This window comes from Glycine soja, chromosome 11 (genome assembly GCF_004193775.1).
Source record: "Glycine soja cultivar W05 chromosome 11, ASM419377v2, whole genome shotgun sequence".
NCBI lineage: Eukaryota > Viridiplantae > Streptophyta > Magnoliopsida > Fabales > Fabaceae > Glycine > Glycine soja.
Genome location: NC_041012.1, coordinates 5,531,309 through 5,557,990, shown reverse-complemented (window position 1 = coordinate 5,557,990; position 26,682 = coordinate 5,531,309). Strand labels below are relative to the sequence as shown.

Genomic DNA, 26,682 nt, shown 5'->3' with positions numbered 1-26,682 from the left:
TTTGCAAGCTACTTTTAGTTTTTATCAAAAGCTTATTATTGTTCTAACAAATTGTAAACTCTTTTAAATTGAGTCATGGTCACTTCATTATCTAGTATATTTTTTATTAATTTTTTAATTTCACTTGGCACATGTTAAAGCAAATTTTGCTATCAGTAGATAATTATTATCTAGTATTAAAATATTATATTAATAAAGTTAAAAAATTATTTAAGAAAAAATACATAAAAAAATTAAGTTATAAATGAGCTAAACAAATCAAGCTCAAACTTAATATTTTTTAATAAGTGAATCTCAAGTTTTATATCAGATTCCACTCAAGCTTGAATTATTAAATTTTTTCATAAGTCATTTTAAGAATTCGATTTGACTGTTTATACCCTAAGTAAAAGTTCTCATATCTACTTTAAAGTTAGCTTAACTAAAAATAGACAACTTCTTTTGATGTCTCTGATCCACAATATCCAATATCATCTAATTCTCAAACCTAATTCCTAATCAGCGGGGAAGACCCTAAAAGTGTTACAATCTTTTGATGGTTCTTTTGATTTCTTATTGGTCGATAGTATACATTTTTTTTTACGGTGATACAGTACACAACCAGTAAATTTATATAGGTTTTTAGGTTTACATGGTTGTGTAACTGCAACCTGTCCAAAAATCAATTCACCAAGAGATGCATAATCTTGCCATGTTATTTTAAACACTCATTTAGGCAGGACAAAGTGCTTGTTTGATTAAAATTTAAGAACTGTGCACAGATCTGTGTCAAAGTCACGTTCATCACAAAATTTACTTCTTGTAGCTTACAAAAGTCACGTAAAAAACTTGCCACAATTTTCTGAGGGTAGAGGCAGAACCAAACAGACTAGAAGAAATAATACTTTTAAAAATATAGTAGTACATTTAGTTCTAAAATAATAACTTTTTAAATCAATTCGAACACAATTTAAATCAACCATTGCCCAATTATAACGGAAAGGAGTTTTAGGTGGAAATTGATATTCACCAGAGTTGTGTAGGTATTTAACAACAAAAAAAAAAGTTTCAATTGTGTTGCTTAAAATTTGAGTCAAGAGTAACGTAATAGACTCAAACTTAACTAAAAAAATTATTCACTACTGGATTTGGCGACTATCAAAGTATGTCATTTTTGTGTAAATAAAAAAATCGTCAAAAAAAAAAATAAAAAGTTAGCTTGAGGGTCAAATTACATTATCTATTCTTTAAAATCTCATTAACAAGCCAATACTCTCATGTGAATGCTTTTTTTTTTTCTTCTAGTTATGACATTGGCGACTTCATTTTTTTAAGGGGTATAATCCAATTTTTTTCCCTATATATGGGCCTCTTTATTGTTATCTCCAATGCCCAAACGAACCAGAGAAAACAAGAAACAAGTAGACTCTTTCGATAATGCTATTCCCTCCATATTCTCCTGATTCCACAAGATAATCATCACTGCACCTTTCTCTTCTCAACAAATTCTTTCTAATTGAATCCGAAACATAAGATTCTGTGTGCACAAAATATGGTAGTTGAAGTCAGAAGTTCACAACTGTGATTGCTGAAAGCAAAACACGCGTATAAATATCTCATACAAATAATTTTAATGATCAATATTTATCTGCCAGCAAGAATGGTGTCAGCCCACTGATTGAAAAAAACACAATGGAGACATTTTACATGTGCCTTAATTTCCAACAAAGAACAAAAGAAGGAAAATGATTAGAAGTTGTTGGTTTAACCTCACCCTCGTATAAATATCACTTCTGTTGTCTGCCCTGCAAAGCATTTACAGATCAAGCACCAGACTATTGTGATCAATGAGCAGATGATACTGTTAGTCAGTCACTTGGCACCGGAACTTATTCATGGGTCCATTGGGTGGATGCAGTATAGCAATATGAAGGAGACAATGTAGAACGCCATTTTGATGGAAATTTTAAGTCACAGGCAGAATATTGGCAATCATTGGGAAGCAGTTACAGACTTAGAATGTCTGGAACTTTCACAGCCTGGGCAGTTATGTAAGCTCTCATGAACGTAGATGTCACAATCAAGGCAGAATTGTTGCTTACATTTTGGGCAAATAACAGAAAGTCCAGGCTTGTTTCCTGTGTCACGAGTCAATGGAGGGAGGTTAGGAAAATTGAACAACAATATATTCTATATGCAATACTATTTTGGAAGAAAAGAGAAATGCCAAGGAATTTTACAGCATTAACTGTACAACTGAAGATTTTTAGCAGTGGGTTAGTAAACCAATCAATATCACACAGCATAAATACCCATAACCAAAAGAAGTCAACAGTTTCTGTCATATTCAAGAAATATGTGACCACAACCACTTAAAATCACGTTCCTTCAAAATTTTCAAATTCTTTGGTAAACCAGTAGTTGTAATTAGCATGCTTTAAGCATACACATTGTTATTAGAATCCAACATTGTCCACACTTTCCTTAAGCAGCCATAGGTGCTTTTTTAAAATTAGGGATCAATTGCATAACTTAATCATCAACTCTAGCTTGAAACCATATTGTGATGACAAGAAATCTGAGACTTTTATGTCTGGTTAAAACTATTCCCTATTATCATGAACATGATACCATAGTTGATAGAATTATTCTAGCATAGAGACACAACAGCCATTAACATATTTTCAGGCTTGGATAATATAGATTGAAAGCCAATTCCAACTCTGAAAAAGACTATTGCTAATTTCTTTTAATATGGTGAGATCGTTTAATGTAAGATATAATAATAATAATAATAATAATAACAATAATAATACATAAACAAACCAGGTTGGACAGAACGAGCCCTAAAACAACTTCCATTACCAATTTATTAACTTCTATAAAATATGGAAGATAAAATCTGTGTGAATAACTTGTGAAATTACAGATCTCTTCATCTTTACGATTATTTCACCTTCAAAGCAGTATGATATGACGAATCCATATTTGACATCTATATGCTGGCCAACTTGATAAAATTGACCAAAATTGGAAATGTAGGAAGGAACATACCCTGACTAAGAAGACTTTGTTGACAACCAAAACAAGTATTGGGAAAACTGCGGCTTGAATCCTTTTGAGATGGAGTGACCTCATCAAACATCACTATAGGAAATAAATGATGATATGACCTAGCCAAATGGGGTGAAGAAATAAGGGTCAATCCACACACACGACATTCAGTGGGAAGCTCACAGACCCGAACTTTGCATCTTGGACAAGTGTATCCCCCTCCGGTCTTGGCCTCTTCATGACATGTGCAAATTGCCACAGAACCCTCAGCTGATCGCTGTGGGAAACCCATCTTAATTAAATTAGCAGTAGAATACTCTGCTATTGCTGGAGGTGGAGGGGCATGCTCTAGGATCAACTCTTTAAAGTGGGACTGCACAAGATGTATGTACATATAAATGCATACATTCATGAATTTACAAACACTTGAAAAATGCAAACAAATTCTAAGGTGATCAGCAATATCTTAAGTACTTGCTTAAATTAAGGTTGCTTGACTATAAAAATTCAAATAACTTTCATAGATAATTATTTGTATTTGTACTACATCTACATGGGTATCATCAAAATCAACAAACTAACCTCATCTAGTGCAACAGAATAAGTCCCTCCAGTTTCCTCGCAGAGATGTTTGCACACAAACATTTCAGCTGCAAGACCAATGACTGAGCACCTTATTTTACTCTTTTTGCATTTCTGGATGGTTTCCATGAGATCACCAGGATCACATGTACTGAGAGCCGAATATAAGATCAGAACTTCTCGATGACCATATGATGGGATTTGATTTAGATATCCAAGAACAAGCTCTAGTGCGTTTTGTAAGGAGGCATCACCTGAGCATTCCAGTTTACCCATCAAAGCTTTAATGTGAGACTCAGGACTGCCACCAAGTTCTGTTATGCAATGAGCAATCCCATCTTTTATAGTCACCAGACCAACATGACTAAGTGGATTCTGATCAAAGAATTCCCTGATAAATGCCTCAACTTGTTTCCCCATCACAACCATCCTACTTGGTCGAAAGTCTCTCTCTGAAGCTGCCTTCACATGATAACAGAAACTGAGTTATATACAAGGACTAGAGATTAAAAGGATATGCATGTGTCATGTAACTGCAACATTCTAGAGTTTTACAATATATTTCTTTTTTTTTCGTTTTATATTTTTTATTATATATTCCTACCAGTAATTTTATTGTTAACACGGATATTACCTCAACTACAATTTGAATAATCTACTCCCCATAAGCAGGTTTCTGATGTCTTTACAGGCATAAAAACAACTCAACATGGAAACACTAGTGTGAATGTGATACACTAATGAACAATGTAGTTATGTTTTATTCAATGCTTGTATATAAAGGAAAAGGCTAATAATTCAAAAAATAAAGTTATTTCAAGCCTATGTCAAGCCTATGTCAAAGGTGGGCACTACAGATATTGGAAGAAATGTCACCCATGAAAACTGAGTAAATTCAACTTTTAATATTTTATTCACAAAGTGTTTCTATCATGAGCAATGAAATCCAATTTTCAGTAATCAAAGCATTGCTCCATGCCATGAAACTCAGAAACACACAGAAAACCTATAATCAAATACCTTGGACAGGTCAACAACAATGTACAGGTATCGTATAAGCCCCTTCTGAATCCGTGCAGTAGCCGCTGTGGCAGCAAGGGTACGGAGGCGCCTGCGATACTGGGCATGGTAAATGGCTGTAGTATCTATGGGGCGAAGAAGTCCGGATTCATCCTCTTGCAAAGCCTCCCATGATCTATCCTCTGCATAAGTTCTCTCCCAGGCTTCGAGGCCTCCACCATCATCCTCATCATCATCCTCTACATCTTTGTTAAGTGGTCTTTCAGCAACATTATTCATAATTGCTAAACCAAAAGATGCAACAGTTAAACAGTTAACTAACTAAGGGCAGCAAAAGTAATAATCAGAAATTTGGTATCTTATTTCATTCAACATGCTTCAATCTTAAAACACAAGAGGAAACATACACAATTACACAATAAAGGAGATAGCAAAGAAATATCATAACTGAATCATTGTTTTACCTGGATATATATTAATTAAGAGTAGGTTAGGAGGTTGCAACCAGAATAAGATCAATATATCCAACTCCTCCGTGGTTGTGTTTCAAAAATAACAAAACTGAAGATAGAAGCAGCCTCATCGTAGAGAATGATATCTGGTAAGTAATTGCAAGCAGATATATACAATCTACGGCATTGAAAAGTGCGAGTAATTCAAGGGGCGGCGTAGTGTAAGAAATTACCCTAAACAAAATCAAATTAGTAGCAATGATTTTATGTAGCGAAGGCGGCTACTGTATCTCAATCTACGAGCACAAGTCAGAGCACCTCTGGATGGTGATCGACACACTCCTCTGCTACACCGCCACCTTGCTCTCCTCGCCAATGAATAAAACTTGCTGTGACTGTGACTGTGAGTGTGAGAATGAAGACTAAATGTGCATGAATTAGCAGCTAACCTCTGCCATCATCCTTTGTTAAAGTATACACTGGTAAAGTCTATAGTAACACTATCAAAAGTCTATAGTATACACTGGTAAATATATCCAGGTAACACAATGATTCAGTATTGGTCAACACTCAAATAGCTATATTTCCAAAAGTGATTAAAATTTAAATCAATCAATCAAAAAGGGGTAATTAACAGTGAAATATTTCCTTGCAACCATCGTGTAGTCTGATAATTTATTAATTGATCATCAAGTGCCTTTAATAACTCTTCATAATACACTACAAGAAGATCAGAAAAGGCTAAGCAACCATTCATGCCAAAAAGCTAAGCAACTCTTCATAATACACTACAAGAATCATTCTTAAACTAACTAGTTCACTACAAAAGAGTTTGTCAGAACAGACAGCAAGAAAAGCAACTTATTCCAGCACATATGGTAAAAATGTATTTATGAATTTTGCCTTACCAGTTTCAGAAAGCTGAAGGAGAATGAAAGGAAAAGGAACAAAGCTCTCCGGCAGCCTGTAGAACAAGCACAGATCTTGATTATTTCAGAGACAGAGAGACCAAGTGGTGCGGTGTGTCCCTGAGAGGCTCGACGGCGGACAGTGGGTGCTCGACGGTGGTTGGCGTCCGCGTCAATTGGTTAGGAAGGAAGCATGGAGCTTATTAGTCATCATAGTAAAAAAATAGGGTTATATGGAAATGGGCCAAGTCTATTTTTTTAGTGTTTCTGTTCAGTTTTGGTTTACTGGGCTTCACTAGTTTATCTTTTCTTTTATTATTTTATTTATTTTTCAATCATAGCATATGACAATAAAAAATAACAAAAACATATAATATAATAAATAAAATAATAATAATAATATGTAATAATTATTGATCCATTTTATTTATTTTTCAATCAAGCGAAGTAGACTTATTTTACATATTAATTTTGTTATTGAATAAGGGAAAATTGATGAATTGGTCCAATATAAATGAGTTAGTTTGTTTAAAATTTAAAAAATAATTTTAAAATATGCATTTTGATATAAAGATTTTTTTTAAGAAATAGATAAGATTTGTTTCTTAAAATAACAAAAAAATATTAAACTTAAATATTTTAGACAAACACACTAATAAATTTATTTTAATAAATATAAGTGTTTATTTCAACAAGTAAGTTTAAACATACTGGTCCAATATGAAACTTGTAAATTCCCACTTTTTATTAACTTATTTTTAAGCTTAAAAACAGTATGATTTATAAATGCTAAAAACATGTAAAATAAAGCAAACAACAAGTCACACTTGTACGCTCTCCTCTTCCGAACCTGAATAGAGAGCTTTAGATTGTGCAACCTGTGAGTTGCAATGGCTTTTTTTTCTTGTTGTGTGATATACATATACATATTTCATATTCTAAGTGACATGTGTTTACTGTGCTAATCTCAATGCACTCCACATTGCTAAGAACCTAGTCTTTCAGAAATGTCTAACTAGACTAGTGCATTTGGCTCTCCCTTCCAGTTTTTGCTTTGCAAATTGGGGTTGATCGATATCTATCAACCTCCAATTGCGAGGTGTACATCACCTAATTGTGCAGGTACTAACACTAGAATATAATTAGTCTGTTAAATCGTCATCTTAACTCCACCAGTTAGTTATTTCCTGTAAGTTTGTTAGTCGTATTAACAAATAACAATTATAACCAGCTGTTTAGCTGGTTCTGCTACTTTGTATCAGCTCATTGATCAGTTGAATAAATACAATTTTTTTCTCTTATTTGACTAACTCTCTTCCTCTCCGTTTTTTATGAGATGCAGCATGCATGTGAACGAGTCTACAAAGCGTGCGTAAAAAGTGAAATGAGTTAGCAAAGGCTCCAAAAACTTTACAAGCTACTTTTAGTTTATCAAAAACTTATTATTGTTCTAACAATTTCTAAACTCTTTCAAATATAGTCGTGGTCACTTTGTAGTGCTGTGGCTTTGTATCCTATATGATCCAGAGTGACGTGACTGTGGTGGCCGCTGCAAACGTGATTTTGTGGCTTGCATGAGATGATTTGGATCCATATATTTTAACCCCCGGCTTATACTATAATGTATATTTTAATTAAAAGTTATATTTCGATTTTTTTTAGTGTGGTATCATATCATATCTAATTTGATTTTCTGAAAAGACTTGGGATGATTATTAGTAGTTTGAGTTAATTTGGAGTAAGTTAATTAGTAAATTGATTGTGGTATTTGAGTAGGCTAACTAACTGGAAGGTTAGACTCCTTAATAACATCACCCGATCCCGATCAGTTGATGTTTCATGCCCAATCACTTTGCTAAACAAATTCCATAACCTGGTTTAATGTTGGAAAAGCCTATATTTCTCCAGAATTGTTAATGGACTACCATTTGCGCTTGATCCAAATCCAGACTAGGGCCTTTTTGCAGCTGGGATATATTGTTTCTGTTCTAGGCCATATTGATTGCAAAACTAAGAAAGAGTAAATGTACCAAAAAAATATCCGTAGAGTAGATCCTAAAATTCTTAAAAAATTAAAAAGCCTGCTTTAAAACTTAACTCTGTAACTAATTTAATTTAACTATTTTCTGTTAAATTGATAGACTGTTTTATCCTGAAAAGAATTGACGTGAATATGATTTTATAAAAGTCATGATTTTTGTTATTAAAAAAAACTCAAAAACTAAATGGTCATGCAAATGGATGACGTGGTTGCAAATGCAACGCCTAGGAGAGATAAAATCTGGCAGTCGATCATCTTAGCGTTGACCCAAACCCTCTCATGATTGTGTCGCATTTAAGATTTAAGACAAGATCCCTAACCATAAATCAACAAAAAAAATTTTAAAAAAAGAGAGAATCTAGAAGTGAAAATCAAAGAGGTTTCGTGTACGAAGTTAAGTTGAGGGAGGGCTAAATCTATTACACTGTGCCAAGGATTTCTGTTGACCACCCTGGCAGAAAAAGAAACTATGAGGGCACCTGTATAAGCAGTTACCAACCAAACTCACGTTCGCAGAATCGCGTTTCAGCGCTAACAAGGGTCGAGGTATCCCTCCCAGCAAGTAATTCCCACCCAACAGAAGCCTCCCGAACGAAGACACTCCCTTTTCGGGAAAGACCGTTTTCACACCGAACTGGGTCGGTATTCTTCCCGTGAATTCGTTATTCTCCAACGACAACGACGAAAGCTTAGGCATCACCGCCATGAACGACGGCAAAAAACCCCGAAGCCTGTTGTTGCTCAGATCAACCGCTATAAGTCCACTCTGCGATTCCACTCCCTTAAAAGGTGCCTCGAGATTCGTGAATTTGTTGAAGGATAGTGTCAATTGCTGCAACGATGGAAGCTCGAAGAAAACAGAGGGAACAGAGCCACTCAATTGGTTGGAGCTGAAATCCACCACCTGCAACCTCCTCAAGCTCTTAAAACTTTCACCAAGTAAGACACCGCTTAAGTTGTTGTTCCTGATTGAAATCTGAACCAAGGAAACAGGGAGCGACGCCGACAACGCTCCGGCGATGAAATTGTCGCTGAGGTAGAGGAATTTGAGATTTCTTAGGGACTCCAAGTTTGGAAGGTGGGTGTTGAGTTTGTTAGACTGGAGTTCGAGTCTTTTAAGGTTGGCCAGGTGGTTGAAACTTTCTGGGATTGCTCCTCGCAGGTTGTTGTTGTCGAGATAAAGCTCTTGGAGGTCGGAGAGTGTGCCTAGGGAAGAGGGTATCTCGCCGGAGAACGAGTTGAACGAGAGACTGAGTCGGCTCAGACGAGTGAGGTTTGAGAAGGAATATGGAATTTGACCGGAGAAGTAGTTGTTGGAGAGATCGAGAGTTTGTAGATAAGGAAGGTTCCAAGTGAAGGAGGAGAGGGAGCCAGAGTAACCAGCTTGGTCTAATGTGAGTTCCGTGACTCGACTCAGCCCCGAAACGACGACGTCACATCTGAAGCCGCACGTGAATTTCTCACCGAAAAGGTTGTCGCATGGGTCCACGGTGAAGTCCCAGGAACTCACACACGAGCCTGGCTTCACCGAAGCTGGGTCCAGACCTTGCTTCAGCTCCTTCAGAACCTCTGCATCTCCAACATGTGTTTTTGATGCTGCTCCTAATAATACTCCCCAAAAAATTGCGATGATCGCAAATAGAGGGAAACAGAGAGTCCCCATTCGCGATTTTCACTCTTCTCTCTGTGTGGGGAACTGGAGGCAAATCAGAACCGTTGTATGCGGAGTGAAAGTGAGAGAGTTTTGATGGTCATGGAAGAAAAGGTGAGTTTTGTGGTAAGAGATATCTTTTTTGGTTCACGGGCGGAACTGATTCAACTCAGAAACTTGTCCGATGCACCAACCTTTTTCCAAATTCAGATTTTTTCTGTGTTTTTATTGTTTCTAGAAAGAAAGAATACAAGAGAGAGAGAGTATTGAGTCTTGCTAAATGGTGACGACTCGTTCGCTATATATATGTATGAATCTTGGGTTGGGTTCGTTTTGGACATTAGTTTTAATATTTATGTATTTTTTTATTCTTCTAGCTGGGCTAGCCGTTATGTATGATTCTCCCTCTGGCCCGCTTCTTATCCAACGTTTGATAATTTGCCCTTGGAGATGTGATATGATTAAAGGTATGTTTGGTTTAAATGAGAGAAATAAAAGAAAAATAAGTATTTTATTCTTTTTTATATTTATAATAATATGCCTTCTGATTAAGGATTAGTATATATTAATTTATGGTTATACATGGCAATGATAGATTTATTATACATCAACTTATTAGTATAGTACATAAGTCATTTTAAAATATGTGTGAAAAATAATAAGATCGTGCAATCACACAAATATCTTATTAGTTTTTAAATTAAAATAAAATGTAAAACGTATGGATTTTATGAAATAAAATACAATTTTTTTTATTCATACCAAACACAACTTAAGAAAAGGATGAGTAAGTATGAATGGAAAATCCGAAATAGGTAGTTTCCTATTATAATTGTTAATAGGTAGTCGTGAGATGTAAGGAACTTGGTAAGGTTGGTGAAGATTAACAAAAATCAAATGCCAGGCAATGTGGCATCTTATGCGATAGCGGTGGTTGCAATTGCAAAGTGGTTTGGGCATCGGGTCCCGATGCTAAAGGTTAGTTCGTTGTGTTTAGACATTTTTATCATTATCATAACTAACAAACTTTCAATTTTCGCAAAGTCATTCAAAACTCAAAAGGCTTGCCTATCTTTTACAAACAATTTCTATTGGTGCCTCCAACCAACTTATCAAACCATTGGTAATTCTGGAAGAAACAGTGTATTTGATGGATTAGGTGTCGCCCAAAGTCATACATTTGGTACAACTCATTTCCTGATCAGCACAATGATTGCTAGATGAAATGAAGTTACTTTCAACTTCTGTTCTAATTAATCTCACACATGTCCAGTGATAAAATTCTTCTTCTACAAAGTTTAGGATTGCAAACCATATTCTAGAGTTTTCATTATATTGACTGGAAATTCACCTTTAACATAAACTTAGCTTAAGATTTTGATGTTGATTTTGTGAATTGGTCCTTAAAAAACATTTATTCATGCTCCAAAAAGTTTATGCACAACTTTCCTTCTTGTTTTTTCCTTGCTTCTTTTTTTTCCCCTTTAAAGATTCATTCTTATTGACATCTTCAAGGTTTGCACCGGTTGACTTTTCTTTTAATTGTAAAACAATCGTATAAAATCTCAGATTTTAAAAATTCTCTCATTTTATTTTAAACAGAATTACTTATATTTCTAGTCCTCCATATATCATGACTGTGCAAGTTTTTTTTTTTTTTATCAAGTTTCGATTACATTAATTGCTTCCCTCGAGTGTGTTTTTATTCATTTACTAACAGGTCTCTTCATCCCATTTTCATAAAATATTTAACGGAGTTAATAATTCGACAAAACATCAATGTAATTTGCCAAAAATTCAGAAATATCAATATAATTTGCTTTAAAATTTAAACTCTAAATAAAAACCTTCAAGTCCATGAACTGTTGTAAGCGAATTAACTATTCCGTTTGCACTGAGTCATCGGGACAAAAAATACACCGTCTCAGTTCTTGAGCAAAAATCAATGGATCAAATCAAGGTTTGGGAAATGAAATCATAAGTTGAACCACATAACAAGTTAACAACCTTTTTTATTATTAAAAAAAGAAGAAGAAGAAAAGTTAACAACCTTTTTTTATTTCTCTTTTATGATAAGTTGTCCTTATTTAACTGTTAACTATTAAATGAATAAGTTAGGATTCCAATTTTTAAGCCCGTTTATTAAATTCAGCATCTGGACCCTGTTTGGATGATACGGCTAACCTGTCTCGGACCAGGCCTGTACTTAACCCGCTTTTTTTTTTTTTTTTATGGGTTTTTTAACTCTATTATTGAGGGGTAGAGGAGTACTACAAGTCTTCAACGTTCTGTTGTGGTACACTGTTAGTCTGTCACTTTAAATAATATGCAAAATTGTAAAATTGGTCTCCACTTTATCTCTAATTATGAATTTGGTCCCCCTATAATTTATTTACAAATTTGGTCCCTCAATTTTATAAATCTTTACAAAATTGGTTCCAGAAGTCCGATTTGGAGGTTGACTGTTAACTTCACTGTCACGTGTCAATGTCTAAGTGGTTCCCCGTAAAGACTTCATTTTTTTGTAAGTAAAATTACACTTTTGGTCTCTCAGTTTTACTCCAATTTCGATTTTGGTCCCCCTATAGTTTTATCCACACATTTGATTCCCCAGTTTTATAAATTCCTTTATAAATTGTTCCTGTAAAATTGGTCTTTTGAATGATTTAACCACTAGTATTAGAGACATGATAGGTCTTGATAAATCCCGTACTTCTTTTTTATTGCAAGTTTTTCACTCACTTGGAACCCAGAGAAAAATCATTCTTTGTCTCTCTCCTACTTTCGAGATTGTTTCAACTTGAGAAAGTGACACATGAATTTCAACCTGGGTCTGAAAAGGTTCTATAATAACTCCCTCTTTTTTTTTCTTTTTTTGCTCCCCCATGCGATATTATGTGTATACGACTGCTTAAGTGATCTATGTATGACAATAGTATTTTTGTTTGAAATTTGAAATACAACTTCTCTAGTAATGAAATTTGGCTTAATTTATAAAGAGATTTATAAAACTGGAGCACCAAATGTGTGAATTAAATTATAAGGGAATCAAAATCGAAATTGGAGTAAAACTGGGGGACCAAAAGTGTAATTTTACTTACAAAAAATGAAACATTTATAGGAAATCACTCAGATGTTGACACGTGGTATTGACACGTGACAGTCAACGTCTGAGGTTAACGGTCAACGTCTAAATCGGACTTTCAGGACCAATTTTGCAAGGATTTATTAAATTGGGGGACCAAATTTGTGAATTAAATTATAGGGGGACCAAATCCAAAATTAGAGATAAACTTAGGGACCAAAAGTACAATTTTACCAAAATAATACTAACCGGACCAAAAAAATTAAGAGTATCTTTGGGATAAATTTTTTATTTTAAAAAAGCTATTGAATCAAGAAAAGCTGTCTCTGTTACCCTTCATTCACGTTAAGACAACTTAATTATAATAGTTAGTTATTTTTTTTAAGAAAACAACCTTTTAATAATAAAAATAAATAAAGTTATTATTGAAAATTGAGAGCCTATTTTTAATTTTTTTTATCTCTAATAATTAAATGTTTTAAATATAAAATTAGTAATTAGAAATAATTTCAGTTATCCAATTTTAGTATATATATTTGTAATGTTAAAGTGGGATAACCAAACTAAATTTAGTATATTTTAGGATATATGCATAAAAAATATAAAAAAATAAGAGGCAAAAATAACTGTATAAAGTATCAATTTATTCATGTTTAAATGATCAAATTGACGGAAATAATATCTCACTTGTCTGACATGGATAATCTTATTCAAGTTAAATAAGACTAAGTGACAAAATTATTTCTCTAAATATTTAAGTATTTAACACAGGTAAATACAAGAACTATAACAATGGCTTGTTGGTTTTCACTCATTCTCACTTGCATAAGACAGGTTGGCCCCTTTGTTTATTTTCTAATAGTAAGTTGAAGAACTTAATCCACCCCGTTTTAAGGGTGGGCATTGACCCACTAATTCACTTAAAAAAATGAGAGTAATTTGGCCCACCCAAGCCGAAAAGTATATAAAAAAGCAAAACATTAAAAAAAAATAAAACTCAATAAAAAATCATAATTTTTAAAATATTATTTTAGTTCATAGGATCAACTCTTATCCTAAGCTTTTTTTTATTTTATTTTGGGTGGATTGAACGTGATAGATTAAGTGCAGTAACTACTAAAAGGATAGGTTAAATGTGCCGGTTTGATGAATATCTGATAGACTTCGACTGTTCAATAAAAAAACATTTAATTCAATGATTAGATTATTAAAATTAATTTAATATACATAAAAGTTATTGAACAGAATAATTTATTTTTAAAAGTTATTGATTAACTATACCTGCAAAGTAAAAATGTTGATTTTGCTTTATCTACTCGGGTCAGGTAGGCTAGGTTTATCTAAGTAGTATGATCATACTGAAGCAACGTACCAAGCAATTAATATTACATAACCACTCAATGTAAACTTATAATAACAAATAAAATACAGTCTTTCTGTTTTTCATACCACACTCTTGCCAAATACTACATAATATATATAAGCTTCAGCTAATTCTCGATCTGGATAGAGACTAGAGAGGTTGGAAGCAACGTTGCGTTTAAGTTTAACAGGTCCAATATAGGATAATACAAAGCATAATTAACAAGTGCTTAGTGCTTGCTTGCTAGCTAGTTAATTTACATTGCTAGTTAATTGTTGCACTCAATTAAGCAAGGCGAAGGTCATCAGTTTTAAAGGGTTCTTCTCCGTGAGAATGGTGGGAGGGAAGGTTCAGATGAGAATGGTGCTGATGACAGAACGCATACAGGGTGGAGGCGCCGTTGGCCAGTGCAACTGCTGATTCCTCGTCTCCTTCATCGTGCAAAATAAATTGTGGATGGATCGCACACTTTTCCTTCTTAATATTCAATCAAACATCAATGAAACCAAATCAAAAACAACATATATATGCAACAACTTTCATATCTATTATATATATTCATCTCAAGTTTCATCAAGAAGAAAAGTAGTTCTTACAAGTTCAAACAGCAGATCTCTATTCATCTGCTCCAGGCTTTTAACCTGTAAACCAACTTCATCGGATTATCAAGAGATCATATATAGAGTGTGGACCATAACCAAGAAAATTAAAGCACTAATTAATAATTATGCTACTAAATTTGAGCTATTCATTAATCATTACAATATATATTGCTGACCTTTTTCCTGCAGGTATCAGTCCGTGTTTTGATCACGTGGAACTGTAAAATAAAATGCACAAAAAAACATAACATGTCAGTTTGAAGCCTAAGGACAAATAGTGACGCAGCTAAATCAGCAATCCCAGTTGAAAGTTGGTTTACAAATATTCCTTTTTATTAAGAAACAACACAAAAATATTGCTAGATAAACTGAAAAGATAGGAGAATTAATAGTTTGTGAATTAAAGCTTTCTTTGAGATATGGTAGACCGAATTTAAAAACTAGAGTATGGAGAAATGGGAAACTACTGAATTGAACGAAGTAAAACCACATCAATCCTAAACTCCTTTCCTTATCCACTATTTAACTATAGAAATATTATCTTTGACCGGTTAGATGAGGTGTTCATTATTTTCTTTTAGTAAGTAGTATGATAAATATCATGGCACCTTTTTTCTCCTGCGTAATTTAATTACTTCACAGGTTTGGTCCTGTACTTACTCTTGTCTGACCTATGTTTTTTCAGCTTTCAATTTTAGAGGCCATTTAAAAAGTCATCTTAATCTAGTGAAAGGGGAAAATCTAGAGCAGTTGTGTGGATGACAATATGGTTGGTAGTCACATGGTGTGTTTGGATTCACAGAAATGCAATAGTTTTTAAGAAGGAAAGTTTGACTTAATTAGATCATTGGACCTTATTAAGGTTAAAATCATGATTGTTTTGTCTTCAAACTTTATAGTTAGGAAAATCTTTTCCATTTTTACATGCTGCTGTGTTAATCCTTTACAGTGTTTGAAGAGCTATATACTGTTTGTTTGTGTTGATGTCTTTGGAGTTGTTGAAAGAGTTGGCGTACCCTTATATATATTCTCTTTGTATAAATAATGTTTTTGTTCATAAACAAAAACTAATTAATTAAATGAAGCAAGTGTGAAAGATTTTTGTACCTTTCGTTCTCGTATTTTCCCTATGGAAGAAACCAAATCCTCTTCAAGAGTGCGCAGTTGCTGGAAGCTCATGTCGTCCATGTCCAAACCCTCACCTATCCTATGCCTTTCCAATTCACACAAGACAACTCCACCAATGAGCTTTCTTCAACCGTACCAAACAGTGAACACGTGTAATAAAAATATCAATTATTTATGACCTAAATACGTTGAAAGTCCCTAGTATGCGAACTTAGTTCTAGGCCCTTAATAAAAAAAATTATTATTTTAACTATTAGATATATTAAAATTTTGTTTTCAGTGTTAACTAGTTAAGTAATAATGTGTTATTTTATAAATTGATATTTCAAATATTATCAACAATTATCATAATATTATGTCATTACATAATTATAATAATAAAAATTTAAAATAAGTTTTAATATATAAAAAAAATATTAAGAATAAAAAATAAAATTTAAAATAAAATTCAGTTATTTATCATACAACTTAAACATATTTAAATGATTATGTATTTTCATGTTTTATTTACCTGATCTGTCTTCTGAGCTTGTTGTTAATATCTATCAGCTTCTTCAAGTTTTCAAGCATTTTCTGATAGCAAGAAAACACAAAAAAATCAGAAAGCAAAACATAATCACCATATATAATTACAAAAAAAAAAGAGAAGAAAAAGATGAGTGGTTGGTTAACCTCATAGTGAGAACGCCACAGATCAATATCCCCCAAAGTCTTCTGATACTGATCAATGATCCTTTTTGTCCTATTACAAGTCACAACCAAATGGAGTAAAAAAGAAGTGATTTTCCAGATATATATTGGAAAGAACAATTAAGAGATAGAAAGAGTTGATAGTAGAGTGTAGCTAGGGTACGGACGTGAGGCCAGGGCTAATGTATTCATGCATCTTGTTGTTTTTAGAGAACATGATAAGTGAAACCTTGGCATCACAGAGAACACTGAGTTCATGAGCTTTCTTGAAGATACCATTCCTTCGCTTGGAGTAAGTGACTTGCCTGTTGGTGGGGTTCTCAATCAACTTTATCTCAATCTTGCCTCGACCCATCTCCAGATATCGATCACTCACTAACTACTGAACCTAGCTTATTAGCTATGGATCTTCTCTTTTCTTTTGCTTCCTTTTCTTTCCAAGCACTGATATTAATAATAAGAGGGGTGGGAGTGCAGTGAAGAATAGAAGAGGAGAAGAGAGGCTGATACACATACACACAAAAAACAAAAAGGTGGAGAGCAGTGAAGAGAGAGAGGGTTTCCTAAATAGGAAGCTAAGCTGCCAAAGAAAAAGTAGGCTTGGAGTGTAACTCCGAATAAGTTCTAAATTGAAGAAAGTGTGTGTGGAAAGCAAAGCCAAGCACTAGTGGACAGCTGGTACCCCTCTTTAATTAATATACAGCGTTCTCTTCTTACTTCTATTTATTGGACACTGCCACAGTGTTAGTTACTACTAACCTTCATATATAGTTCACTTGCTTAAATCATTATTATTCTGTTAATTAAACTGCACCCTCGTGGGGAATCAAGTACATATGTGGTCTTAATTAGTCATATATGGTTGAGATGGAGCTTAGGATTAATGATGTTGCAATTAATCATTGGTTGAATTGATCATGCTTTATTCAATTAGAAGTACCATAATTTTCTGCATTGAGTTTTCCTTTCTCATGCTTGAGCTTGATGGCTGTTTGCGGTACGGTGATTGTTGGTCATTTCCGTAGAAGAAAGTAGAAACCTAGCTACTAGCTTCTTGCGTGCTTTATTTCAGTCATGATGGGTACACTGGAAGTTTTATAATTACTCCAAACACGATATCACGAAACATCAACTCCACGCTTATTTATTCAAACAAGAAATCATGGAGACAAAGAGCTCTAATTAAGTAGCTTTCCTCACCCAGGTTAATTAATGGAGATCAGATTTATTTAGGAATCATATGTATATATATATAACTTGGATTAAAAAGGTATTTCTGTTTCAACATATATATGAAGAATGTTGCACGAATAAGACACAAAGAAAGCCAGTACACTAGTTAGTTTATTCATTTTTAAGGGGTGACTGAAGGGAGAAATATTTTTCCACGTATTTTTTTTACACATTTTTAACTAATATCTCTAGTTAGTCTAGTGATACGAGATTGCTACATAGATTACCTAGTTTGACATAAAAGTGATGGAGTTTCCCTCATAATATTTTTTTACGTATTTTTTAATATTATTTTCTTTAATATTCGTCACTAATAAAACTTCCCAGCAGCTGATGGCCATAACTTGCTCACATAACCAATAAGTATTTACCAAACCGAGTATGCTTTCCTCTCCAACTTTTGACCTTTGTGTTTATTTTAATATGGAAATAGAGATCATGAAATTAACAAATTGGACCAAATGAGACAAACTAAGGTTTAAGGCACAGATAAGATAAGAACATTGAAAGTTTGTAATTAGTAAAGCCAAAGAGTGGAGTATCAAGTGTGTGTATATATATATATATATATATATATATCAGCAACACAAGTACAGAACACATTGATGTTGAAAGCAAATAGCGACTACTGTGGTATCAGCATATGGTGTCATTATACTAATATATAGGTATAGCTAGCTTAGCTTGGTACTAGTTGCAAATTATTTATCGCTCATCATTGTCGAGGCACGGCAATGTGATAGAGAAAGTTCGAAGATATTAACGTTGTTGGGTTGCATACGACCCGTTCCATCTTTCTCTAACCCAATGCGGCAATGCACACGGTCCTTCTTCCTGGCTCGCTAATTCCTTCTTTTCACTTCAATCACATGCTTCTCATTGTAATTTGTAATTTTACCACTTCTACAAGCTGCTTCTCATTCTAAGATCTTTTATAATTAGGAGTAACATTGTTTACGCCATAAAATTTCACGTACGTCAATTTTTACTTGAGAGAGATTAAAAAAAAAAAGACTACTAAAAAAAAAAAGACGTGTGTGATGAGATTTATAAATTTTTTGGTTTACAAGATGAGATATACTAATACAATCTAATAAAGAGAAAAAAAGTAAACATATTAAAAGTCACATTGTAATTTGATGATTATGTAAAAAAAAAAATTACACTTTCGTTATATAACCCTCTTTCTGTATAAGAATATGATAATTTATCATGTTTCAGTAAAAAAAAAAAAAAAAACTATCGTGTTAGTAACATTAATACTAACAAGTTAATAGTATCACCAGCATGAACCTCTCTGCTGTCTCTCAATCAAAGGCTTCTTTAATTACCGTTTATTATTATTGTCTCTCTTCCTTGATTGTTGCAATAAAAAATGAAAGGCTTAAGATGTTGTAACTTGTAAGACATTGGCTGCATGAAGATTCGGGGAAGGATACAAATTCATCAATCAATCATGCCATCGTCTCAATCTATCTATCATAAGCGAACATATTATTTGTAGAACAAATCAAGCATCCAATTTTACATCAATAACTGAGAAAAAGATAAAATAACAATATAGAATTTTTTTTAAAAATGTGACAAATTATATAACCAATATAGATCAAGGTAAAAAAATTATATAAATTGTTATTATAGGAATAGACCGAATATTACAACTCGTAAAATTCTTCTGTTTAATTGTGATATAAATATAAATTTTAAAAATCCGTTATCAGTGGAAATAATTTCAATTGTATGTAATAGCACAAATAATCTACTATGCTCTATTGATAAAATTTCACCAATAATAATCCAATTTGATTAGAATAGAATTATCTCTAAAAAAATATGTGACCTAGTATGAAAATTAATATTTAGATGAATTAATATAACTTTACTACTCATTATTTTATGTATATTGATTAAGAAATTTAAAATAAATATAATAAAAATATAATATCTAATGTTATAAATATAGTTATTTTTTAATAAAATTTTCTATTTATTAATTTTTTATTCATTATCCTTAAGGATGTTTCTAATTAAACACTATAGAAAATCCGTTAAAATAAATGTAAAATATGTTGGAATTTTAATGTAAAAAAACTACTTATAATTTTTCGAGTAATAATACTCTGAAGACTGAAACCCTTATTATCATTCTCCTTTTGTTATTTGGTAACCGAGTAACCGCATTCCAGTTTTCGTTCATTCTCTTTTTTCATTCCTTGTGGCGTCAAAATGTTGTTTATTTTATTTTATTTGTGGATGCGCAGAGCCATACAGACACAGAAGCTAGGCGTAGGTCTGCTGGATTTGACGTTCAGTCTAAATTCTGACCGTCTCAATGTAATGAACCTCCATTGGACATGAAAGGATGAGAGAGACGTACAAAGAATAATAATAATAATAAATGATGTAATGAGAAAAAATTACAAAATTCTGTAAAAAAAAGGAATTTTTTTTTTTAAAATAGAATGAGTAAATGTTAAAAATTAAATATATATTTATAATAACTCTTTTATATTCAAAAGCCATAACCCAAACATTTACGTTGTATTTGGTAGAGTAAGGAAACAAAGGAAGTGGAAATAGGAAGAAAAGAAAAAAAAACATAATAAAAATAGAGTGAAAATAAAATTATGAGATTGCTTGATTTGAAAGAATAAAAAGAAATTAAATTATTAATAAAATATCATTTTACCTTTACAATGTTAATATTCTTTTTTTTTTTAAGTATCTCCATATAATCAATTATGGTTACACATAATCAATTATACATGTATACATGTGTTTGATTTTGAATCAGTGTGAAACTAAATTCACGTCCAATTGCCAATTTACACAGGGATTTATATTTTCTGTTTCAAGTTTTCACGTCATTGACCCACATATAGCCTCTGCCGTACCAAACAGATTCTATGTATATATGCATAATTTATTATGCTAATGATAATAAATTTTGCTCCTCCACATAATTGAGTAATTCTGCCGTACCAACACAGGCCTCGTATAATCGATTATGCTCCTCCACATAGTTGATTAACTCGTGTCTTGTACACCACAAATCACACGAGTTTTTGCTACTAGTGAGACTAAAAGTTTGAGCTTGTGAGGAAGAAGATAGAGAAACGCAGCATGAGCACGAGCATGTGTTCCAAAGTTGCAGCTTGCAAGAAAGAAGAAACACAAGGAGCACGAGGACACCTGTTTAGTTTTTTAAAAGAACGGGTGGCTGAAGATTTTCCACACAAATCTTTGATATCTTGAGTGTAACCTAAAAACTATTATTGACCTTACCAATTTTTTGAATATTTCGCTTATTTCCACTCTACCAAACTTTAAAAAAAATATCTCCAAATTTTAAAGACTAAAAAAATACAAGTTTTAATTTAGAGGACTAAAAATTCGTGATTCTATCTTTGAAGATTTTTATGCTGGTTTATTATGAAGATATAATTTCGATCTACAGTTAAATTTTCAACTTCATAGAATCCTAATCGAAGAATTCAATTATATGAATAAAGCTATGCCTTTCTGACAAAATCATATATCCTTTTGATTACTACAAACAGAAGTTCTAAACAAAAAAATAAGAGAAACATTTAATATCTGGGAAGCCTAAAAATGTTTAATAATTTGTACATTAAGATATTATTTGAAAGATATAGAATTATTCACGCGCAGTCCTCACAACACACACAAAATGCAATGTTAGCGAATAACTGTCTCCCATTCTTTTTCTTTTGGGCAAGAATAAGGGTTAACCATTCCAAACTCGTAACTTTTCTAACCAAAACAATAAAATAAAAAATACTAGGTGCTATAAATAATAAATATCAGAAGTTATTTTCTATATCAATACTGAAACTCGGAATATCGGCAATGCATATAGTCAATTATGAGATATAATGGGCAATTCTTAAAAGAAGTATGAAACACAAGTTGTCAATAAGGGGGTTAATCAGACCATCTATATCCACATCCAAATACCTGTGAGATTAACCACAATGTTTTGAGTTTGTTTGCTCCTTAAGTTGCTTAAGACACATAGTTTCCCCTTCCTTTACAAATACCAGGCAATGCCAATTTACAGCAGAGTTATTATCCATTGAATTTAAAGGGATCCTGGTTTCTCAAAATGCATTTTCCCATTTCTTCATTTTGTTTTCAAAAGGATAATCCTCTACTCTACTTTTGTGGACTTATTAGAGAAACTGGTTTATAATTATTATACTTTGTCATCATGGAACCACCACCTTGTCTCCTTGGGTGATCTGCCATTTCTGCAGTTCTTTACATAGCGGTCATTATCTTCAGGGCGTTGCTGCCAAAGAAATAAAGTAAAGAGTTATTAAGCCGAAATGACACCCATGATGGATCGATGACCTACCTAAATTCACCTGAAGAATCTTAAATAATAACCAATCATTTATCAAATTAATGTTTATTTAACACCTTGGTTAAAAATATAGCATGTCCTATATGGTCCAGTAATCCCATCATAGCACAAAAGGAATTAGGAAAATACAAGATTCATGGTAAAAAAATTCACACCTTTGTGGTTGAGCTTGAAAGCATTGAGAGAATACTGATGCAGATAGAACTAACTGTCATCGCCGGAGACCATGAATCATACAATATATCTGCATGATGCCAAGCACATTAAATGTCAGCTCACCATCAAAAACCAGTACCAAGTCAATCACGCTTTCATCTAAATTTAAAAAGAAAAAAATGGCTAACTATAAAGTATGACACTAATATTGATGGGATTTCAGAGCACATCAAATTCCCAGAAGCAAAAGGTTGATGCTTCTTAAATCCCTTCCATTTCTTAACCCCAAAATGAATGATAAAGAGAATTATCATCAACTAGTATTTTAACATGTGCATTATAAAGGATAAATATTTATTTTTATATAATTAAAATTAAAAAAAAATTACTATCTAGTATCTACGAATATATAAATTACACTTTTTATTTAAAATGAACAATTTAAATAGTAATAAAATATTGTTTTTAACTATTGACAATTTCTTTTAAAAACTTATTGAAATTTAATTTAGAGATAAAAATAAAAGGGGCTAGATAAAAAAGAATAAATGGTTAAGATAATTAAGTATACAAATAAAAATAAAGGAATGATAGTTTAAGATGATTAAGAGAATTTATTTGGGAAGTTATGGGGATAGTACATTAAATGCACATCTAAATATGAGAAAAGAGAAAATATTGAAAAAGTCTAATTGAGAAAATGCATATCTAAATATGAATTCTAATTTATAATATACGAGTTAGATATCTAGACTGGCATGAATGCATAAAGGAGAAAATAATGCATTCTTAACTTCAATTATACCCACTCTCCATTGCTACCCTTCTTCAAATGCCTATTTTTAATAAAAAAATAAAAAAGGCGGCGCGGGGGGGGGGGAGAGGTCTTACAGAAACTTCTTAATCAAATATCATACAACTCATTTACAAAGTCAAACCATTTTTCCGTACAAACTCCTCCACAATTCATCCCAGAATAGATAGAGAGAAAAAGAAAACAATAGAAGCAGCTCAAACCCAAATTTAGACCCTCGGGAGGGAGGGAGGTAGAGACATTTTCAAAGATGAATATGAACATTGAAATATACCTAAACTTGTCAAATCATGAATCATTTGTTCAATTTTAGAAACATTAGCTATAACATATATACAATTTTAAACATTAATAAAAAAAAACTTAAATATCCATGATTCAACACCCTAAACATCAAGGAAATTCTCAAAAGTCTCAAATAGTGCTTATATTTCACAAATCACCAAAGAAAAAGTAAATTCCAATAACACAATATCATCATAAGCCAAGTTAGATGAATTCATAAGTCATAATTCTTTACGTGCTCCTATAAATGATAGTTCATCCTAAGTGCAATCTATTGTCAAGAACGGTACAAAGTTATGAGAAAGCATCCTTCTTCCCCTTAGCCTTAGGAGCTACATAATGTTACATTACTGCTTGAAGCCTATATTTCAAAAGAGCACAAAACAGAGCAACGATACAGCAAATTAAGGTGCATAGAGTAAGCAGGTGACTGTGTAAAGCTTCTATTTCAGAAGAATGAAAATGGAGCAATGGAACAACCAAATAGGGTGCATAGAGTAAGTAAATGAGTGAGCATATGGAGTCCCTATTTCAAAAGTATGAAAAACAGAGAAATGGAACAATTAATAGGGTGCATTTAACAGCACTTCTTCAATTTATTCTCATTTGACAATTTGAGCTTCTTTGGTTTTAAAATTTCTCTCATGAATATTGGAACGAAAAATAAAAAATAAACTAACAAATTATTGAATCATTTGTCTCATGTCAGTGATATAGAATCACATCAATTCAAGCATGCATGACACAATTCAAAGCTATCTACAGTTTATTAGAAGAAACAAATTACTAGCTAGGCAAATTGCATACAACTGTGCAATTTGAATAGTTTTTTTTATTGGCAAATGTTAGTTTTTAATTGTTAGTTTTCTGTTAGTGGGGGGAATCGAACACGCTACCTTTCTCTCCCTCCCTTCTACCACCCAACCAACCTTATAACCTGTGCAATTTGAATAGTGAATCAAACCATTCTAACCACACAAAACAAGATATGAGGGCATGGAAACACCAAAAAGAAAACCACTTTGTACGATACAAAGGACACATTCTTCTCTCTATTCCTCACATATATGGTATACCATACTTTTTCTATCGTTTTGCTAGGTTACCATCACAACCATATAGTAGCATTCCTAACATATTTAAACTTGTATTATGGTCCAATTAGATTCTTGGACATGCCAAACCAGGGAGATACACATCTGCAAAATGTCAAGATCATTTACTACAAGATTCTCTTGTTTCATCCATTTTCTAAAGTTTATTCACTTTTTAAGTATGAGCTATTTTCAATAAAAGAATGCTATATCTTGCTAACAAATATCCCTAATTACACAAAGCCGTAAGTATTCAACAACAATGTAACAGCATTCACTGTCTTTGAAACTTCAAATGCACCCGATTGTTAATATTTTCTTTTAATTAATTAGGAGAATTTTGTTGGGAAAAAGATAGAATTATCCCTTTAAAATTACAAAATAAATTGATTTTATCAGGTACTGGAGAAGCTTAAACAAGTAAACAACCAATCGCATACTCTTCCCCAAAATTCAGAGCACGCAATTATAATTTTGAATGTCAAGACTTCAGAGGAAAATCCGAAGCAGATTACAACAAAAGTCAGGGTCTGAAACAATCCCACAGCATAAAAGCCAAAACAAACAAACAAACAACAACACATAACAAAACCATGTACCAAAAGGGTATGCCAGAATATAAACAGAAAAAAACACTAACGAACGGAATATCCCATAGATTAAACCACAAAACACGGTAACTGAAAAATCCACAGACATACCTAAACAAATGTGGCCGTTACTGTAGATATGGGGATGCAGCGGAGCCGGATGCAAGAATATCACCTGTAAAACCGTCGATAACATCAGTGAAAACCAAAACATGGTACAAATCAAAGGTTAATTTTGTGTATGAAAGGGACAAAAGAGGAACCTGAGGAGCCTCCATTGGGTAATTCTCAGGAAAATCAACCTGAAGCTGGTAGGTCTCATTAGCGTAAAGTGTCCCAGGAGCTCCAGTGACTTCAACCACCCACCTTCCAGAGAGAAACAAAGCAAAGGAATGTAAAGGAATAATGGAAGAACGAAATCGATAATATTTAGGGTGTGGATTGAGAAGAATCTGGTACCTCTGGAGATTGTCTGTGACTTTGTGCTTGAAACCAGTGGGGGGATTGACCTGCCACTCCACGAGCTCTTTCTGGAGCCTATTGCAGGCAATCTTACTCAGATTCTGAAACATACATCATCATCATCATCAAATAAAATCCCAAAATTCAACCTAAGAAACGAATGAACACGCGGAAAGAGAGAATCGAAGAGATTTTGAGAGTTAGGGCTAACCTTGCGAGCGGCAGCAGAGGAACTCGTCATGATTCTTTTGCGCGTACACGAATGGAAGAGAAGAGAGGAACAATTCTCAATTGTCAAAGAAAAAGAAAAAAGAGAAAGAAAGAGTAGTGAAAATGTGTAATTAAATAGTGAAATGTGAAACCAAGAGAGGGGTTTGACGAACCATTGGTACCGGCGACTACGGTTAATATTTATTTATTTATTTCGCTTGCAGGGATATAAATAAAGTTGCATAAAAGTTTTTATTTGCGCTTGCATAACCGCTTTAAAAGTTTTTATTTTCTTAATAAATTTAAATCACTTTTATATCATTTATTTTATTTACACGGTTGATTTAACAATTTTTATATTATTATAAATGTGATTTCTAACATAATTAATAAAAGAAATTAATAATTGATATTATTTTATTGTCTGCGATAAAAAATTACTAGTATCCTTCAACCACTCTACATCAAAGAAATTTACATAATAAGAATTAAATATAAATTTATCCACTAAACAACTTATTCTTACCCACATGAATAGAATCTTACACTAGGAGTCTACTCAATTAGGATTTTAAAAGTTTTTTTTATATAAAAAAATTATAATATTCAATCGACTTTTAAACGATAGGAATAAATTTTATAATATGCAAACAAGGCTATCATAATTTTTTAAGAAATATAATAAAATTTATTAATATTTAATTAAGATTTTTTATAGCTTATAAAATGTCATCCGATATTTAAAAGTAACATATTTTGATGGATTATTTTTTAAAATTAAATTTCAGATTTACAGGAATAGATTAATTTTTTTATGATGAGTCATAAGACTAAATTCAGACCTAGACATGAAATTTTGATCAAATTTTTGACAAGTTTCCTTAAAAAAATAATAT

The 26,682-nt window shown here is 32.7% G+C and overlaps 4 protein-coding genes across 15 annotated transcripts; all 4 read right to left on the bottom strand.

Annotated features, from left to right (window-relative positions):
* Positions 1-1,180: 1,180 nt before the first annotated feature.
* LOC114377444 (general transcription factor IIH subunit 2-like) lies at positions 1,181-6,213 on the bottom strand. 9 transcript variants are annotated; one of them, XM_028335949.1, is made up of 7 exons: positions 5,996-6,213; positions 5,321-5,576; positions 5,100-5,233; positions 4,636-4,919; positions 3,616-4,077; positions 3,034-3,406; positions 1,533-2,117 (listed from the first exon to the last, which is right to left on the bottom strand). In XM_028335949.1, the coding sequence occupies exons 4-7, from the start codon at positions 4,912-4,914 to the stop codon at positions 1,972-1,974; spliced, it is 1,260 nt and encodes a 419-aa protein (XP_028191750.1). In that variant the 5' UTR covers positions 4,915-4,919; positions 5,100-5,233; positions 5,321-5,576; positions 5,996-6,213; the 3' UTR covers positions 1,533-1,971. The 9 variants fall into 9 exon arrangements, 7 of the variants coding, with proteins under 7 accessions (XP_028191750.1, XP_028191751.1, XP_028191752.1 ...); XM_028335950.1 differs by having other exon boundaries at positions 5,100-5,196; XM_028335951.1 differs by having other exon boundaries at positions 5,321-5,538.
* A 2,085-nt stretch (positions 6,214-8,298) lies between these two features.
* LOC114373790 (leucine-rich repeat receptor-like serine/threonine-protein kinase BAM3) lies at positions 8,299-9,950 on the bottom strand. The gene has a single exon (XM_028331333.1). The coding sequence runs from the start codon at positions 9,697-9,699 to the stop codon at positions 8,431-8,433; it is 1,269 nt and encodes a 422-aa protein (XP_028187134.1). The 5' UTR covers positions 9,700-9,950; the 3' UTR covers positions 8,299-8,430.
* Positions 9,951-14,151: 4,201 nt separating this feature from the next.
* Positions 14,152-17,226, bottom strand: LOC114375432 (floral homeotic protein DEFICIENS-like). Of its 4 annotated transcripts, none has more exons than XM_028333211.1 (7): positions 16,723-17,226; positions 16,538-16,607; positions 16,377-16,438; positions 15,845-15,989; positions 14,914-14,955; positions 14,732-14,776; positions 14,152-14,609 (listed from the first exon to the last, which is right to left on the bottom strand). In XM_028333211.1, exons 1-7 carry the CDS (start codon positions 16,908-16,910, stop codon positions 14,421-14,423), a joined length of 741 nt encoding a protein of 246 aa, XP_028189012.1. In that variant the 5' UTR covers positions 16,911-17,226; the 3' UTR covers positions 14,152-14,420. The 4 variants fall into 4 exon arrangements, with proteins under 4 accessions (XP_028189012.1, XP_028189014.1, XP_028189010.1 ...); XM_028333213.1 differs by having other exon boundaries at positions 15,845-15,950; positions 16,723-17,224; XM_028333209.1 differs by having other exon boundaries at positions 14,152-14,612; positions 16,723-17,223.
* A 4,424-nt stretch (positions 17,227-21,650) lies between these two features.
* Positions 21,651-25,947, bottom strand: LOC114373798 (probable ubiquitin-conjugating enzyme E2 16). Its single transcript, XM_028331345.1, has 6 exons — positions 25,788-25,947; positions 25,574-25,677; positions 25,378-25,480; positions 25,226-25,289; positions 22,331-22,419; positions 21,651-22,100 (listed from the first exon to the last, which is right to left on the bottom strand). The coding sequence occupies exons 1-6, from the start codon at positions 25,815-25,817 to the stop codon at positions 22,005-22,007; spliced, it is 486 nt and encodes a 161-aa protein (XP_028187146.1). The 5' UTR covers positions 25,818-25,947; the 3' UTR covers positions 21,651-22,004.
* Positions 25,948-26,682: the final 735 nt, after the last annotated feature.

Bases quoted from the DNA above. Each gene is read 5' to 3' on its own strand.
- LOC114377444 (XM_028335949.1), bottom strand. From the start codon at position 4,914: ATGAATAATGTTGCTGAAAGACCACTTAACAAAGATGTAGAGGATGAT. The intron at 3,407-3,615 runs GTTAGTTTGTTG...CATCTTGTGCAG, and splicing joins ATTCTGTTGCACTAGATGAG to TCCCACTTTAAAGAGTTGAT. The intron at 2,118-3,033 runs GTATGTTCCTTC...CTCGTGACACAG, and splicing joins ACAAAGTCTTCTTAGTCAGG to GAAACAAGCCTGGACTTTCT.
- LOC114373790 (XM_028331333.1), bottom strand. From the start codon at position 9,699: ATGGGGACTCTCTGTTTCCCTCTATTTGCGATCATCGCAATTTTTTGG.
- LOC114375432 (XM_028333209.1), bottom strand. From the start codon at position 16,910: ATGGGTCGAGGCAAGATTGAGATAAAGTTGATTGAGAACCCCACCAAC. The intron at 16,439-16,537 runs GTTAACCAACCA...TCTTGCTATCAG, and splicing joins TGTGGCGTTCTCACTATGAG to AAAATGCTTGAAAACTTGAA. The intron at 14,777-14,913 runs GTCAGCAATATA...GTTGGTTTACAG, and splicing joins CTGATACCTGCAGGAAAAAG to GTTAAAAGCCTGGAGCAGAT.
- LOC114373798 (XM_028331345.1), bottom strand. From the start codon at position 25,817: ATGACGAGTTCCTCTGCTGCCGCTCGCAAG. The intron at 25,290-25,377 runs GTTCCTCTTTTG...ACGGTTTTACAG, and splicing joins ACCCAATGGAGGCTCCTCAG to GTGATATTCTTGCATCCGGC. The intron at 22,420-25,225 runs GTATGTCTGTGG...GGCATCATGCAG, and splicing joins TAACGGCCACATTTGTTTAG to ATATATTGTATGATTCATGG.